This window comes from Anomaloglossus baeobatrachus, chromosome 2 (genome assembly GCF_048569485.1).
Source record: "Anomaloglossus baeobatrachus isolate aAnoBae1 chromosome 2, aAnoBae1.hap1, whole genome shotgun sequence".
NCBI lineage: Eukaryota > Metazoa > Chordata > Amphibia > Anura > Aromobatidae > Anomaloglossus > Anomaloglossus baeobatrachus.
In genome coordinates, this window is record NC_134354.1 from 372,123,239 (window position 1) to 372,141,211 (window position 17,973).

Sequence of the window (17,973 nt, forward strand, 5' to 3'; positions counted from 1 at the left end):
TCATCAGGTTCAGTATATATATATATATATATATATATATATATATATATATATATATATATATATATATAGGTATTTTATCTAGATTCGTTTTTTACTCTTTTTTATTTTGTTACATACAGCATGACAACATACTAGTGTGCTATCTTTTGTAACTCTAGATCACATTATTAGTCATAAGTAACATTGATGGCACAGGAGAGTTGAAGATAGTACAGCTGAGCAGTGTTGTGTTATAGCTCACTTTTAGGGTATATTCACACTAGTTGCTGCGCTTCACGGTTTGCTTTGATATTGTGACAATAAGCTGTTTTTACAGCAAAACTATGCAAAAGAGTTCAGCATTATTACAGCAATTGTGGAAAAAACGCTGCATAACCAAAAGCGCTGTGGCATCCTCGCTTTCTCTGCACATTATCAGCCAGCCTTGTGGAGGGCCAAACATAGCACAGCTCTGTGCTGCTTAATGGCTCACTGTCAGTCCTCCCCCCTCCGGTTTATCAGCTACCCTCCCAGTCATAGTTGAGCTCTATTGAGTTTGCTCACTTTCAGCATTATGAACCATCTTTCTGTTGTGCAGACACAGCTTAGACAAATATAGCACAGCTCAGCTGTCCTGCAACCCAGCTCACTTTCAGCAAACTGTGAGAGTGCAGAGACTGAGGAGATAATGTCTCACCATACATGTTCAGCAGAGCTACAGGATGACAAAGCTTGCATGCGCAATGTATATACACCGCGAGACATCAGCTGACTATGGAGGCAGAGAAGGAGACAGCTGTACATGCTGAACTATAAGGCTATGTGCGCACGTTGCGTATTTGCATGCAGTTACGCTGCGATCTGCACCGCAGCGTAACTGCATGCGTCCTGCGTCCCCAGCATAATCTATGGAGATTGTGCAGGAGCCATGTGCACGTGGCGTCTTAGAGCGCAGCGCTTCGGCTGCTGCCCGAAGAGCGCGTTCTAAGAAGTGACATGTCACTTCTTTCCTGCGCTCTCCTGCATCCCCCGCTCTGTCTATGGGAGGGGCTGCAGTCAGAGCGCATGAAATCGGCTTTTTTTTTTCCATTACGGACTCTTTCTGCAGTGATATGAAGCGCACGTGGGCTGTTCAAATCGCTGCAGAAATTTCTGCAGGGACAGTACGCAACGTGCGCACATAGCCTAAGAGGATGGATCCAATAGAAAATGTATAGAAAATAGATTACTTGCATGTTTAGGGGCGGTATCTTTGAAACTGAACTGTTTTGAAAAAAGTTATATTGACATACAGTAAATGAATTAATCTGTATTTAAGTAATTATGACATCACCTTATGATTTTGAAAATAACCCATTGGGGAAGGACAAAAATAAACGTTTTCAAAATTCATTATTCTTAAATACTTGAGTTTCTGAAGAAAGAAAAGAAGACACTATAAGTTGTTCATTGTATGTTTTTTCCCCTTTATTTAGTCGACAGTGGTTCAAAAGTTATTGGAAAAAGACAGATGTATTTTTACTGATAAAAGTGCATGTATTGTAAAAAGAATCACCGCCATTTATATTATATCTTTTGCTCCACAGCACCAGATTTTTCTCCAAAAATTACATTGTCAACTGTCAGAAAATCCCAGGCTGAAGTGCAGTGGACAGATATTCCTGTGCAAAGACGCAATGGATTCATTACTAACTACACTGTTTTCTGGATTGAAAAAAGTGGAAGGGAACATAGTAAGTGTTCTAATATACATTCATCATACAACAAAGAAAAAACATGTCTTAGTTACAAATATGCAATACTGTTCTTATTATGTCATCAACAATTCCCTGGTGTTCTAGATTTCTAAAAATATTATATTGAGTATATGCAGCCCAAAACACCATATTTATGGATTTTTTTTTTTTTTGCTCCAATTCTTATTTTAATTGATAAGATAAAAAACACTAATCAATGTGAAGATTGCTAAAACTTGGTATACCATAAAACTGACATACATTGTAGATGAAATGTACTCCAGAAGTGACGTCTCAAGCTCTCTGTTACGTCACCACCGGAGTCCGCTCCAGCGACTTCTGCTCCGATCGCCAGGCGACACCGTGTTCCTGCAGTGGATGGTGCTGGTGATAGGAGAGGAGTCGATGCCAGAGGCACCGGTGGGCGCAGGGTCCGAACATCCACTGGGCTGGGTTATCTTGGGATCTGCAGTACCACTGGCTGACTGTGGGTGGCGTTTGTCTACCAGCTGAAGTTGCCAGCGTTCAGCTACAGCCAATGGAGAGACACCGCACCCATCTTAGCTCCCCTCCTGTCTGCTCACCTCTGCCAGAGATAGTTTTGATTTCCTGGCTCCTGGTCTGCCCTATTCTGTTTTGTGATTCCTGTGTGCTGACTTCTGCATGTTGTCTGACTCCCCTTCTGCCTGCTGGTTTTGTACCTCACTGCCCGATCCGGATTTGACCTCTGCTATGTTTTCTGATTACGTCCTTGTCTGCCGATTCTGTCCCTGTTCTGCTATTCCTGGTTTGACCCTGCCTGACGACTACTCTCATCGGACTGCAGCCTTCCACAAGTAGTGATCTCCAGGGCCCTGTGTAATTCCAAATTCCTGTATAGGGGTTAAAGGGTTTCAGGGTTCTAGGGGTCCTGCTTGGTGAGTGGCTTCCCTCTAGTCTGTCCATTACATCCCACTTGAGTCTGTTGATCCAGTCAAAAAACAAGGGATAACCCTGGCACACTACTCTTCCCAGAGAATAAGAGTCAATTGGTTTTTAATATGCAGATTTTTCTTTATTGATCAAAAAATAAATCAGTAGAATGTGTAATATGATTCGTCCGAAAGGTCGACGTTTCGGCCTTAAGCCTTCGTCAGACCGGACATTATCATAATAGTATGGTAGTATAGAATCGTATGAGGTACAGTCTCAGCAATATACGTGTGCACACTGCATCAGTAATATACTGAAATTAGATTCTGTGGCAACATCAATATGTGGACAGCGGGTATCTCAGACGTATGTTGTATATAATGAACTATGACACATGGAAGGGGCTCTGCAGGCTCAACGACCTTGGTATAGGAAAATTACATATGAGGATACCCGCAGGTATATTGGGATCCCCTGGGATCAGTGATATGGATACCGTAGGTATGCCGTTGGTATAGACTGCTTATATAGATTGAACTGTGGTAAGAGCGCAGTAGATTCAACACCTCAATAGGCGGGTGGGATGATTCACTCAAAATGTTTGTATGCAAACAATCAACAGGTCCAGGTTCTAATGAGGTAGCCAGATGTATAATATCACCGGTAGGACCGGAGGAGTCTGTGGCCAAATCAAGACGGTGCTGGAGCCGGACGTGCGGTCTGTGTGAGGATCTCCTGTCCTGTGTGGCATGACAACAATGACTGATGTATGGGGCAAGGTAAAGAGGGGGGCCCGGCCAGGGCCCGGGGTAATTACTTAGCTTATTAAGCCCCGGGCCCAGCCGGGCCCCCTCTTCATGAGTCCCCAGTCACAGCCGCAGCAGAGAGGCTCAGCCATATCACTTTGGCCACTACACTGGCTAATTTGCATGTGTGGAAGTCTCATGCAAATTAGCCATGTGCTAGAGGCAAGATCAGTGGAGCAGAGCTGAGCGTCAGCACATCCTCCCGTGGCCCAGTGCACAGCAGCGTGATGATGTCATCACTCTGCAACCTCATCATACTGCTGCAGGTAAAGCCGCAAAGGTGTCGAGGACGTGGCAGCCAGCGGAGAAAGGTAAGCGGTGAGCTGAAGATATGAGAGGGACGATTGCTGACCCCAGCTCCTGCCTTGCTTCAGCTAGATGTGTGTTGGAGGGCGCACATCCAGCTTAAATGCACCACGACTCACAAAGGCTAACGTAAGAGCTGGAGAGTGTGAGTTAAATTGTTTTTTTTACTTTTTGCAGCAGACAAATATGCCAAGAAAGGGACATATATATCAGAATGTGCCCAGGAGGGGCATATATATACCAGGAGGGCCTCAGGATAGAACATATATATACCAGGATGGGGACAAATAAACCAGGATGGGGACATACATACCAGGAAGGTTCCAGTATGGGGACCTATACTGTATATATATATATATATATATATGTTTATGTATAAACTTGGAATTTATTGATACAAAACATAAAAGGCTGACAAAAACAAAGGTTGAAAACCTACCCTCTGTTGACTTACATTACCATTAAGGTGAGGCTCTATAGCCAGGTATTGTGTGTTTTGAGATTATATTATTTAACTGTGGACACTGCCTTGTTTATATACTTATTGTGCATTCTATTATCAGTATCCTGATACTTCATTGGGAATATGTACAGAATTATTATGACCCTCCTCTTATTTCATCCATTTTTTTTTCTCTTGTCAATCATGTTTTTAACCTTTCTTTTGGTCAGCCTTATCTGTTTTGTATCAATCAAAGCCATGGTTATATATAAATAGCTGGGTGTGCAAATTTTTACTATACAGCTTTTTTTCTCTCATGTTACAATTCATTTTTTTCATAGATTTTGTTAGCACCCTTCCCTTTATTTATATTTATTACACTGTGGTACCCACTACTTCTTTCTTAACAAAGTGTTGCAAGGAGAAGTGTATGGGGGGATATTATGCAGAGGGAAAGTGTGTATGGGGGTGATATTATACAGAGGGTCAGTGTGTGTGTGTGTGTGTGTGTATGTGTGTGTGTGTGTGTAGGCAGTGCTATACAGAGGGGTAGTGAGTGTGGGGTGATATACAGAGGAGCAGTGTGTGGGAGGATATATATATAGAGGCAGCTTGTGTGGGGGATATAGTATAAAGCGGGGCAGCGTATGTGAGAGATATCATGCAGAGGGGTAGTGTGTGTAGGGGATATTATACAAAGGGTCAGTGTGTGGGGGATATTATACAGAGGAGCAATGTGTGGGGATATATACGAAGGAGCAGTGTTGGTGGGGGGATATTATACAGAGAGGCAGTGTGCGTGGAAGAGGTATTATACAGAGTGGGAGTGTGTGTGAGGGGATATTATACAGAGGGGCAGTGTGGGAGAGATATTATGATAGGGGCGGTGTAGATGGTGTATTGTGTAGAATGTGTATTATGGAAAGGAGTGGTATAGAGGGTGTGGAGGCGAAGCTGGGGGGAAGTCTGGGTGGAATCTCAAGGGGTCTGAAAATGTTGCCAGTAAGGGGCCCTGAAATTGCTAGTTGCAGCCCTGATCACTAATACAAACAAATCACTACAGCTAAGAGGTGCTTTTTAATTTGTTAATAAAATACACAGGTTCCTATTGTCCTACTTTAATTTACAAATTAACTACGGTACTTCAATCATAACTGAATTATACAGTTTATGGAAATAAATAATTTTATATTGTTTTAGGCTCAACTCTCAATTGCACAACAACAAAATACAACATACCAAATTTGCTCCCATCAACCACATATCAAGTGTTTCTAAGAAGCTCAACATCTGCAGGCAGTGTGAATGGGACTGTGATAATGATTCGGACTTCTGCACTTGGTAAGAAAGCTCTCCAAAAGAGATGACTTTAAAAGCTTGAGGCTCCCACACACATTAAAGAAAAGTCAGCTGACCCCTCTAATTTTCGCTGGATCGGTTGACAATTTCATGTGATATTGAGTTGGAGAACTCCATACAGAGGGATTGTGGATGTGTAATTTCAACTCTTGATCCTTTGTTCTCCTGTTCTTCCAGAGCTAGCTTGCTCCACTGAAAACACATGCATTTTATACTGAACATATATACAGTATGAAGTTGGGTCAGATATGTAATGGTTAAACTAGTTATCTAAGGTGTATGACCACCTGTAAAGGCCAATCTAGTAATTTACTCTCAGCGTAGACCCCCATCACATGTAGGCTTTATGCTCCTGGTCATGCAACAAAAATAAGTGATATAGCAACTTTAACCTCCAATGGTCTTATACTCTATCTCATATGTCTTGTAGGGATTCAAGCTCTGGAAGGCATTAGCTTGTATTCACACAGGCAATGTGATTTTGGGCTACCAGTCTCAGTGTCCCCTTCAGCCAGTGTTCCTGTAGCTTCCAACACCAACAAAACTGTTCACCTCCATGCAATCTGCTTAATTCAATAGAAGGATTCAACTATGCACAACTCACATTAAACATCCAGGTCTTCCAGCGGTTTCCACACTCCGCAGTCTACGCAATCTCTAGCAGACTCAGAGCCACTAGGTGAACACATAGCCTGGCTCTTTAAACATAGCTAGTCTGGCTCTCTAAACATAGATAACCATGTGCACCTAATTAAGACCTGCAGTGCTAGAAATTAACCCAGTCCTATCTGCCTTTGCTACATATCCTTTCCCTCTGCCCAAAGCCGAGGGCTGGGCCCCATCCGCCAACCCAGAGCCTACAGGGCTTTAAATTGCCCAGGCAGGAGGTTCATGCTTGATGATACAAGAGAGGTCTAGTAACCCAAAAAACCTGCTCCTATTTTGTGTGCCATTTTCTAGCTGTGTTGTGTTTGGGAAGGTGACAAACTCCCTGCTACTTTCACATTCGGAATGTTGGATTCTCAATGGGCCAATATCCAAGGGATTTTTAGCTGGTCCTATGCTTCTAGGGTTTTAGCAGGTTGCCATAAGATACGGAAAAGGGCTTCCTTTTATTTGGTCACCAACTTATAGGGTCCCTGTTACTGTGTAAAGCCTGCTTTACATGTTACGATTCTGCATACGATATCGTATGCGATCGTAACCGCCCCCATCGTATGTGCGGCACGTTCAATTTTGTTGAATGTGCCTCACAAACGATTAATCCCCATCACACGTACTTACCCGTCCATACGATCTCGATGTGGGCGGCGAACGTCCACTTCCTGGAGTGGGAGGGACGTTCGGCATCACATCAACGTCACGCGGCAGCCGGCCAATAGAAGCGGAGGGGCGGAGATGAGCGCGTTCGTAAACATCCCGCCCACCTCCTTCCTTCCGCATTGCTGGCCGGGAGCCGCAGGACGCAGGTAAGATCTATTCATCGTTCCCGGGGTGTCACACACTGCGATGTGTGCTACCCCGGGTATGATGAACAACCTGACGTTCAATCCATGAGGAACGAACGACGTGCGTGCGCTGAACGTTTTACCATTCATTCGCAATCACACGTAGCTGTTACACACTACAATGTACCTTACGATGCCGGATGTGCGTCACTTACGACGTGACCCCGCCGACACATCGTAAGATATATTGTAGTGTGTAAAGCGGGCTTTAAGAACCTATTCCCCCCTGTGGGCACTGACACAAGTACCCAATATCCAGGCTTAAATTGTCTCATTAAAGCCAAACATTTATACTCCATGGATTGTGCCTCTTGTGCCTTGAGGAGGTAATTTTTTTTACCTGGCCTCTCACTTTGATCCCTTGACACAACAGATCATTATGACTGTCCATTTCCATGTAATGCTCCCTGCTCCTGCGGAACATCATTTAACACATTTACATTTTCCAGGGTACAACTTACCATTAAGCCTCTGAGCTGCAAAGTCCCAAAGTTGTCCTGTGACTCTTCCAGCTCAGGGATATTGGCTTTAGGGGAGGCTTTCTACCACGATTCTATCAGTTTCCCCTTCAGCCAGTGTTCCTGGAGCTTCCAGCACAAACAAACCTGTTCACCTCCATGTATTCTGCTCAATTCATAGCAGACTCAGTGCCCCCAGGAGAAAACATACACTGTGTGCAGAATTATTAGGCAAATGAGTATTTTGATCACATGATACTTTTTATACATGTTGTCCTACTCCAAGCTGTATAGGCTTGAGAGCCAACTACCAATTAAATAAATCAGGTGATGTGCATCTCTGTAATGAGGAGGGGTGTGGTGTAATGACATCAACACCCTATATAAGGTGTGCTTAGTTATTAGGCAACTTTTTTCGTTTGGCAAAATGGGTCAGAAGAAAGATTTGACGGGCTCTGAAAAGTCCAAAATTGTGAGATGTTTTGCAGAGGGATGCAACAGTCTTGAAATTGCCAAACTTTTGAAGCGTGATCATCGAACAATCAAGCGTTTCATGGCAAATAGCCAACAGGGTCGCAAGAACCATGTTGGGCAAAAAAGCGCAAAATAACTGCCCATGAATTGAGGAAAATCAAGTGTGAGCTGCCAAGATGCGATTTGCCACCATTTTGGCCATATTTCAGAGCTGCAATCTAACTGGAGTATCAAAAAGCACAAGGTGTGCCATACTCAGGGACATGGCCAAGGTAAGGAAGGCTGAAAAATTACCACCTTTGAACAAGAAACATAAGATATAACGTCAAGACTGGGCCCAGAAATATCTTAAGACTGATTTTTCAAGGGTTTTACGGACTGATGAAATGAGAGTAACTCTTGATGGGCCAGAGGCTGGATCAATAAAGGGCAAAGAGCTCCACTTCGACTCAGACACCAGCAAGGTGGAGGTGGGGTACTGGTATGAGCTGGTATCATCAAAGATGAACTTGTGGGACCTTTTCGGGTTGAGGATGGAGTGAAGCTCAACTCCCAGACCTACTGCCAGTTTCTGGAAGACAACTGCTTCAAGCAGTGTTAGAGGAAGAAGTCGGTATCGTTCAAGAAAAACATGATTTTCATGCAGGACAATGCTCCATCACATGCATCCAACTACTCCACAACATGGCTGGCCAGTAAAGGTCTAAAAGATGAAAAAATAATGACATGACCCCCTTGTTCACCTGATCTGAACCCCATAGAGAACCTGTGGTCCCTCATAAATGTAAGATCTACAGGGAGGGAAAACAGTTCACCTCTCGGAACAGTGTCTGGGAGGCTGTGGTGGCTGCTGCACGCAATATTGATCATAAACAGATCAAGCAACTGACAGAATCTATGGATGGTAGGCTGTTGAGTGTCATCATAAAGAAAGGTGGCTATATTGGTCACTAATTTTTTTGGGTTTTGTTTTTGCATGTCAGAAATGTTTATTCTAAATTTTGTGCAGTTATATTGGTTTACCTGGTGAAAATAAACAAGTGAGATGGGAATATATTTGGTTTTTATTAAGTTGCCTAAAAATTCTGCATAGTAATAGTTACGTGCACAAACAGATATCCTCCTAAAATAGCCAAATCTAAAAACCCACTCCAACTTCCAAAAATATTAAGCTTTGATATTTATGAGTCTTTTGGGTTGATTGATAACATAGTTGATCAATAATAAATAAAATCCTCTAAAATACAACTTGCCTAATAATTCTGCACACAATGTAGATTGGTTTTCTAGATATTTCTAGACAGGTGCACCTAATTAAGACCTGCAGGGCTAGGAATTACCCAAGTCTTACCTGGCATTGCTACAGTGCATACAGAGAAACATAGTGCTGTTTTAATCTCTCACAGATTCAAAGATATTCTGTAAGAAAAATCTTGCATGTATATTGGAGGGAAGAGCAGATTACGTCACGAAGTGCTGTAAGCCCTTGACCAAAACATACTCCATATGCCAACATATGGGAACACTGCATGTAAAACTAAACAGTGCACATTAAGTGGTCAGTTAAAGGCACATTTTTAGTGTGTTTACCATTACTGAAGCCTAATAACGTGGTATGCCAAATTGTCAGTATAACCAGACTACACACAATTTATAAGAAGGCGGACTATTTTTAATATTGCTCTTTACCCATACACACATCATTATCGATAGGTGTATAGCTTGAAGCTACGACTCAGACATGTTTAAAGGGAATCTGTTAGCAGGATTTCCCATCCCAAAAATTTATATGTGCATGTGGCTCAGTTACTGAGAAATCAGCTTTTAAAATTATATGCAAATGAGGCTGATGAACTATATATACATCTGAAGCTTCTGTCACTCCAGTCTTATTCCTCGCCCAGCGCCTCCTCCTCCTGCTTGGTTGAGGGCATCTTTGCCTGAGGTCACACAACATAGAGCTTGCCAGTCAAGCTGGAGGAGGCATTGCTGGGTGGGGAATAGAGCTGGAGTGACATATGCTTCAAATCTACAACCTCACTTCTATATTAATTGAAACACTGATTCCTCAGTAATGAAAGAACGGAACAGCCATATAAAGGTATTGCTATACTTGTGTTTTGATAGAGTCATATGTGCATATAAATAGTTTGGAGTGTGAAATCAAGCTGACAGATTCTCTTTAAGGATGAAACTCACTAAGGTAGCCATGATTTGATTGATCTTCTCTTGAGATTGGAACATAGCACTCATTAGATTGTCTGAGCAGGTCAAATGCTCAGTTATGAGCCTTCTTTATTTGTAAAGTAACTCATAGCAATGAAACCAGAGACCGCACTGTTTTGGGGTTAGTAGTCCTTCATCAGTGACCAGCTGGATGGTTGACTGAATGAAGCCTTATTTCTACAACTTACACATCCACTTTTTTGTCGTGTAAAGTCTAGCTCTAGGTGTACAATGTTTATTTTTTTCAGAAACTGTTCCTTTACTGTATTAATTTTTGTAATTTACAATTGCCATCCAGATAATGAAGACATCAATATGATGCTCCTGATTCTCTCTCTAATTGGATTCATTATTATTATTTTCATGATTATTACCTGCATCATGAAACATGAAAGGTAAGCTTGATGTCTATGTTAGCTGACCCGTATAATTACTCCTTTACCTCTCAGCATCTCTTCCATTTTCTATGTAACATTTATTCCAATGCTACAAAGTTTTTTCTGTCGTTCACCTTGTTTATCTTATGCTTTCTTTTATCATAACAGGATGAAGAATCACTTATGGCCTGCTGTTCCAGACCCTAAAAATAGTCAAATGGGAAACTGGGCCTCCTTCTTAGAAAAGGTGACAAAGCATCAATTTCATAAGAATTTTACAGAAATTAACACATTGTTACATGTTCTCTATGATGATTCCATGGTGCTGTACATGAGAAGGGGGGTAACATACAGAATACATATACAAGTTACAGTAGACAGACTAGTACAGAGGGAAGAGGACCCTGCCCTTGTGGGCTTACATTCTATAGAATTTTGGGGGAGGAGACAATAGGTGTAGGCTGGGCGGCTGCTCCGCACGGTGGTCAGGCGGCAGCTGTGGTGGTGAGTTTTCAAGTTCCGTTTGAAGCTTGCAAGTGTAGCACATAATCTGTTGTGTTGAGGCAGCGAATTCCAGAAGACTGGGGATGCTCGGGAGAAGTCTTGTAGGCGGTTGCATGAGGAGCGAATAAGAGAGGAGGAGAGAAGGAGAGAAGGAGATCTTGGGAGGACCGGAGATTACATTTTGGAGTATAGCGGGAGATTAGTTCAGTGATATACGGAGGAGACAGATTATGGATGGCTTTGTAGGTCAGTGTTAGTAGTTTGAACTGGATACGGTGGAAGAGTGGGAGCCAGTACAGGGACTTGCAGAGAGGAGAAGCAGGGTGGTATTGAGCAGAGAGGTGGATCAGTCGGGCAGCAAAATTAAGGATAAACTGGAGAGGGGCGAGAGTGTTAGCAGGGAGACCACAGAGGAGGATGTTGCAGTAATCGAGGCGGGAGATTGAGAATTGAGGAACGGACGGATTCTGGAAATATTTTTGAGTTGAAGACAGCAGGAGGTGGTGAGGGATTGGATGTGTGGTATGAAGGACAAGGCAGAGTCAAAGGTCACTCCGAGGCACCGAACTTTGGGTACTAGGGAGAGCGTGATGTTATTTATTGTAATAGATCAGGTAGAGAGTGTAGGTGAGATGGAGGAAAGATGATTAGTTCAGTTTTGGTGTATGTATGTATGTCCGCTAAAGGAATCCGAACCGTCACATTTACAATTATGAAATTTTGCACACCTGCCTCAATGGACTCAGGGAACGTCATAGACTATGTTTTGAGAAGAAAATTTAACCCTACGCTTTACAGTTATTTGACAAAAAACCTGCTTACATTAAAGTCAATGGAGCTGGGAGCTGCAGGTCATTAATAGAAGATCTGATTGGTTGCTATAGGCAACGAAGAACATTCTTAGTATCAGAAGCTTATGTGTCAGTTAATATGATGTTGGTAGAGACAGACACACACAGAGACAGAGACACACACACACACACACACAGGCAGAGACATGCACAGACAGTGACACACAGAGAAAGAGAGACACACAGAGACAGAGACACAGAGAGAGACACACACACACAGAGTCACACAGACAAACACACAGAGATTGATACAGAGACACACAGAGACAGATACATTCAGAGATACACAGAGACAGACACACACAGACAGACACAGACACACAAACCGAGACAGAGACACACAGAGGCATAGAAAGACAGAGTATGATACAGAGACAGAGACACACCCAGAGATCCACACACACACACACACAGACAAACACAGAGACTGATACAGAGACACACACAGAGACACACAGAGGAGACTGAGTCACCCAGAAAACAATACACAGAGACACACAGAGACAGACACAAAGATACACAGAGACACATAGACAGAGATAGACAGAGACACACAGCCACACACAGATACACACAGACAGAGGCACACAGAGACAGAGACACACACTGAGACATGCATACAGAGACACAGACACACCCAGACAGAGACAGACAGACACATAGACACATAGACAGAGACACAGAGAGGCAGAGACACAAAGAGACAGTGATACACAGAGAGACACACAGAGGCAGAAACACACAGAGGCAGAGACACACAGAGATAGAGCCACAGAGAGACACACAGAGACACAAAGAGACACACAGACACACATAAATATACATACAGAGACAAACACAGAGACACACAGAGACAGACACAGAGACACACAGAGACAGACACACTTAGAGACACACATAGACAGAGAAACACAGAGACAGACACTTAAAGAAAGACACACAAACAGAAACAGAGACACAGAGACAGAGACATTGAAACAGACTAATACAGAGACAGAGACACACACACAGATACACAGACACACAGAGACAGAGACACATAAAGACTGATACAGAGACACCCAGAGACTCACACACACAGACACAGAGACATACAGACACATAGACAGAGACAGAGATATACCGAGACACACAGACACACAGAGGCACATAGAGACAGAGACACACAGAGGCATACATACAGAGACACACACACACACGGAGACACACAGACACATAATCAGAGATGTAGAGGTAGAGACACACAGAGATACACACACAGAGACACACTCAGAGACACGGATGCAAAGAGACACACAGAGATACACAGAGACAAAGACACAGAGACACAGAGATAGACACAGAGATACACACATACAGAGACAGACACACACACACACCGAGAAAGAGACACACGGAGATAGAGAGCAAGAGAGAGAGGGAGACAGAGAGGGAGACAGACAGAGTGAGAGAGACAGAGATACACTTAGTTACTATCCTGTGCAATGCTGGGTACTATAGCTAGTAGTAAATATAATACAAAACATATTATAAAAAGTTTGGGTACCTAATGAACACAGCAGATGCGGCAAAGACCTCTGTACAACAGGGTCTTGTGCTGCTCTGTATATAAAATGGCCAATATGGTTTCTAATAGTCATCTTTGTGGCCAATAGCATCAACCAACATATGCTGCACTTACCCCCCCACATCCCCATTTGTTCACAAACAGCTTTCATTATGAAGGTTTCAACATAATATTGTTGTTGTCGTCAAGTAATCAATGGGTTCCTTTTGCAGACACCCCAGATGACTTTTAACACCAGTGATGCTTCTCAGATTATCACAAGTGAGCTCAGCATTGTAGGGGGATGGCAAGAAAAGAATCCACCTTTGGAAAATCATGTCAAGGATATTTCTTTTGAAGGCTATGGACAGGCATACAAAAAGCAGACATCATCTTCACCAGAAGATCCAAATAAGTTGAGGTATTACATCAATGTTGACACTGTCCAGTACGCCAAGGTGATAACAGGTGGTTACCGTGAACAGAGTCCTCCAACTTCTGTCTATGTGAGATCTGACTCCACTCAACCTCTTCTTTGTGACATATCACCCAGCCCTCAGAATTATGAGAATTCATGGTTCCACTTCAACAACCATGAGGACAGCGTGTTCCTGATGGAAGAGGAAAATATGAAGGACTTTCCTCTTCTAAATGCTTTGCAGCTCCATGAGGAATAAGATGCCGTTAAATTGTTTAAGTAATCTGCATCTAGCCAGTATTCTTGTTTGTCATATATGGCTGTCACATAAGCTATGCATTGTTCTTAGTACACCTATAAACTATTTTACCCCAGTGAATGTTCAGGCATTCAAGGAGTCCATCCATTGTCCCAATATATTAATGACCACAACACCTACCATAACTGAGCCTTGACCAGAGTACATTGAAGAGTTTAATTCATCTGACAAGTAAAATATTGTGCAACAAGCAGCAAATATGCTCTGTTGTTCTTGAACCCAAAATTAGTTAGAGAAACCCTATTCTCAGTATTACATGAAGACTTGCTGCCCAGCTATCTGTTAATGACATTCAGCCAAGTTGGTAAAATTTGCAAAACTAGGCTGGTCAATGTGATACGGTGTAAAACAATGGGAATGCAATACTTACCTTGGTTACACATTATCGTAACTCAAGATGTAAACTTTGCATGATGTTTTTTCCATTCTAGTCATGATGTTTGGGGCAACTTACACAACTCAACCATCCTATAGTCTGCATAGGTCTCATGTCCTGGAACTGAGAGCCCTAGCTTTCACTAAATCAAATATATTGAACTCCATTTTAAGTTTACAATTTAGGTTTATTTTATTTAAATTTATTTTCAAATAAATACTCCAGAAGGACAGCTTTTACTTTAGACAATGTTATCACTTTTTATCACAATTTATGACCAACCACTGGAACTCTCACTAATTACAAAAATGTTGTCTGAAAATCCCCTAAAGGCTACTTTACACACTGCCATATCGGTCCCGATATCGCTAGTGTGGGTACCCGCCCCCATCTGTTGCGCGACACGGGCATATCGCTGCCCGTGCCGCACAACATCGCCCACAGCCGTCACACATACTTACCTGTCCGGCGACGTCGCTGTGACCGGCGAACCGCCTCCTTTCTAAGGGGGCGGTCCGTGCGGCGTCACTGAAACGTCACTGAACCGCCGCCCAATAGCAGCGGAGGGGCGGAGATGAGCGGGACGTAACATCCCGTCCACCTCATTCCTTCCGCATAGCAGCCGGGAGGCAGGTAAGGAGAGCTTCCTCGTTACTGCGGCGTCACACGCAGCGATGTGTGCTGCCGCAGGAACGAGGAACAACCTCGTTACTGCTGGAGTAACGAGATTTGAGAATGGACCCCCATGTCGCCGATTAGCGATTTTGCACGTTTTTGCAACGATGCAAAATCGCTTATCGGTGTCACACGCAACGGCATCGCTAATGCGGCCGGATGTGCGTCACGAATTCCGTGACCCCAACGACTCCGCATTAGCGATGTCGTAGCGTGTAAAGCCCGCTTAAGTGAATAGATCGTTAGGGCTCCATTCACACAGAAGATGCAGTTTTCACTCTGGTAGACTCAGCCTGGCAATGTACAGTATTTCATAGCTGTGCGTGTGTTTGAATGAGTGCCATGTAATTCCGCTGATGAAAATATCTTTGTATGCCTCTTCCGTAGCTGATATATAGGGTATTGCTGGATTCTGGAAACGAATCTGTAATGATCATCATGTGACTTACTTAAAAATAGATTGATTGTCTTGTTGAGTCAGGATCTTCAATGCATTATATAAAGCAGACCACAAATTTTATAGTCTTAAAATCTTAACCTCACAATTTAAGTTTGATGGTGAAGGAATATGTCCCACAAACTGAAGCGCACATGTAAACTTACCAAAAAATTAGAAAATGTCTGAAGTTCCAAACCTTGAAAGAGAAAAGTAACATCTGTCAAGGCCCGAGGTGCATCCAGTTATCTGTGCACTTCAGTCCGATCACTGACCACGATGAATAGCTTTGCCGTGGGTCTTCTTACCTGAACTCAGTAGCATCATGTCTGCCTATGAGGCTGCAGAGTGCATGTCAGGAGACCAGCGGCCAGTCCATACTTTATCCTTAAAGGGTAATAGAGATTTAGAGAAAGCAGCCTCAGTTTCAATTTTTACTGTGGGTTCTTCACCGAAAATCTTCAACAAAATCAAGTACAGTACATGTGAATGATATTTTGAAATCCTCATCCACATATACAGGATGAAAGCTTTTTACAGCAGATGGTGAATTGTCAATCCATAGCATGTGTATTGTTTTTCAGAAGTTCAAGAGAGGGTTACTACATGTTTCACCCTTTGTAATATAATGTGTAAAATGCGCAGCACATTTGCACTAAAATTAACAATAACAATGTATATTTGCTGTGTATTTGCAGCCCATTCACAGTAAAACTTGATTTTGAACATATCCCAATTCTCAATCCCACTAGCAATTGCCTGAGCATTGTTTAAGTAGCGTTACATGGTAAATTATCTGTACCTTTTCTTCTTGCATTGCATTGTGCTGTATTTTGAAGACTGTATGAATTTTATGTCGTTGAGAAATCAATAGATTTCCTTTGTAGGTTCCCGCCATATGAGGAGCCTAGCTACTAGCACAAGTGGCAGCGGAAGACACCATGTTGACGTGCTGGCCAAGTTTGTTTTACACCACAAGTAGGCAGACAGTAATAAGGAACATTTGGGCGAACATCTAATTTTGTCAGTAACATGGGTGTCAAGTGTACATGGGTAGACATTAAAAGGGGTTGTCTACCACTGGACAAGCCGAGTCTCATCTATTCAGGGCCCTAATTAAAATAAAAACAGTGGCTAATCACCTCTTGCAGCCAATGAGCGGGTGCTTGTTAGCTGAATCCTTTTGTCATCTCTAGCAAAATATTAATATTCTGCAGCTGATGAGCGGCCGCTCATCGGATACAGCAGGCACATGATACAAGTCACATCCCTATGGAACAGCAGCACCAACAATGCTGGAACAACGCTGCTGAAGGATTCTGAATTGATTTAGCTGGGGGTGTACAACCCTTTTAAACAGGGTCTAAAACTAAATGGGTTCATAATGAGTAAGCAGTGCACCCAGATCCTATGGATTGCATGGTTTCATCTTTACCTTCCTACCTGTTTTAGATTGGGTTCGGATTGTTAGGGTGGATGCTACAGGTGTCCCCTAGTTGCCTGCTCCTGACCTTATGGATATGGATCAAGTGCAAGCACAAAAGAATAACATCAGTCAGATGTAAGCTCTCCTTGATCAGAGAATGGCACAGCTTCAACAGGCTTTATTTTAACGAGCACCTGCTTATATAAACAAGTACAAAAGGGCATGGTTAACTCCATAGTGAGCATGCTCAAATGTTTCCACTAGCACTGGGTTAGTCCATGATGTCATCAGTGGGTTGGTCCATGAGGTCAACTATCTGGACATTCCTTGCTTACCAGGGTAGGGTGTGGAGGACAGGAAGTGGCAGTCATCTTTAGATCTGTGTCACGTGTATGTATCTAAACATACTTATGTAAGGAGAAATTATTTAATCGGACATTTTTCCACAATCCTGTATGGCTCAAGAGTAATTAAGTATTTGATTCAATGGCCCTCCTTAACAGGATGAGAGGATGAAAAATGGATGGTTATCATAAAGTCTAGATGATCTATATAGAAATCTTTTTTTTTATCAACCCACAGACTGGAATAGGAGAGTCTTATCCAAAATATGGAACAAACTAGTGCATACTGCAGTTTTTTGTCACACGGATACTCGGTCCATAAAACTGTTGTCTGAACAGGGCTATTGAATACACTGGACAGTTTGCAGTCCCTGTGTTATCTACTTTTTGACATGGACTGAAGGCACAGATATAATAACATGCTTGTCTAAGGGTACTTTCACACATCCGGATTTTTGCTCTGCGGCACAATACGGCGTTCTGCAGAAAAAC

General features: G+C 42.7%; 1 protein-coding gene across 2 annotated transcripts in view; it reads left to right on the forward strand.

Moving 5' to 3' along the window:
* CSF3R (colony stimulating factor 3 receptor) overlaps window positions 1-17,969 on the forward strand; it is a 111,699-nt gene extending 93,730 nt beyond the window's left edge. For both annotated transcript variants that reach the window (XM_075336045.1, XM_075336046.1), the window contains exons 13-17: window positions 1,569-1,715; window positions 5,385-5,525; window positions 10,508-10,604; window positions 10,755-10,833; window positions 13,721-17,969. In XM_075336045.1, coding sequence (XP_075192160.1) covers window positions 1,569-1,715; window positions 5,385-5,525; window positions 10,508-10,604; window positions 10,755-10,833; window positions 13,721-14,164 — 908 coding nt within the window. In that variant the 3' untranslated portion in view covers window positions 14,165-17,969. The remainder of the gene's footprint in view (window positions 1-1,568; window positions 1,716-5,384; window positions 5,526-10,507; window positions 10,605-10,754; window positions 10,834-13,720) is intronic.
* The last annotated feature ends 4 nt before the right edge of the window (window positions 17,970-17,973 follow it).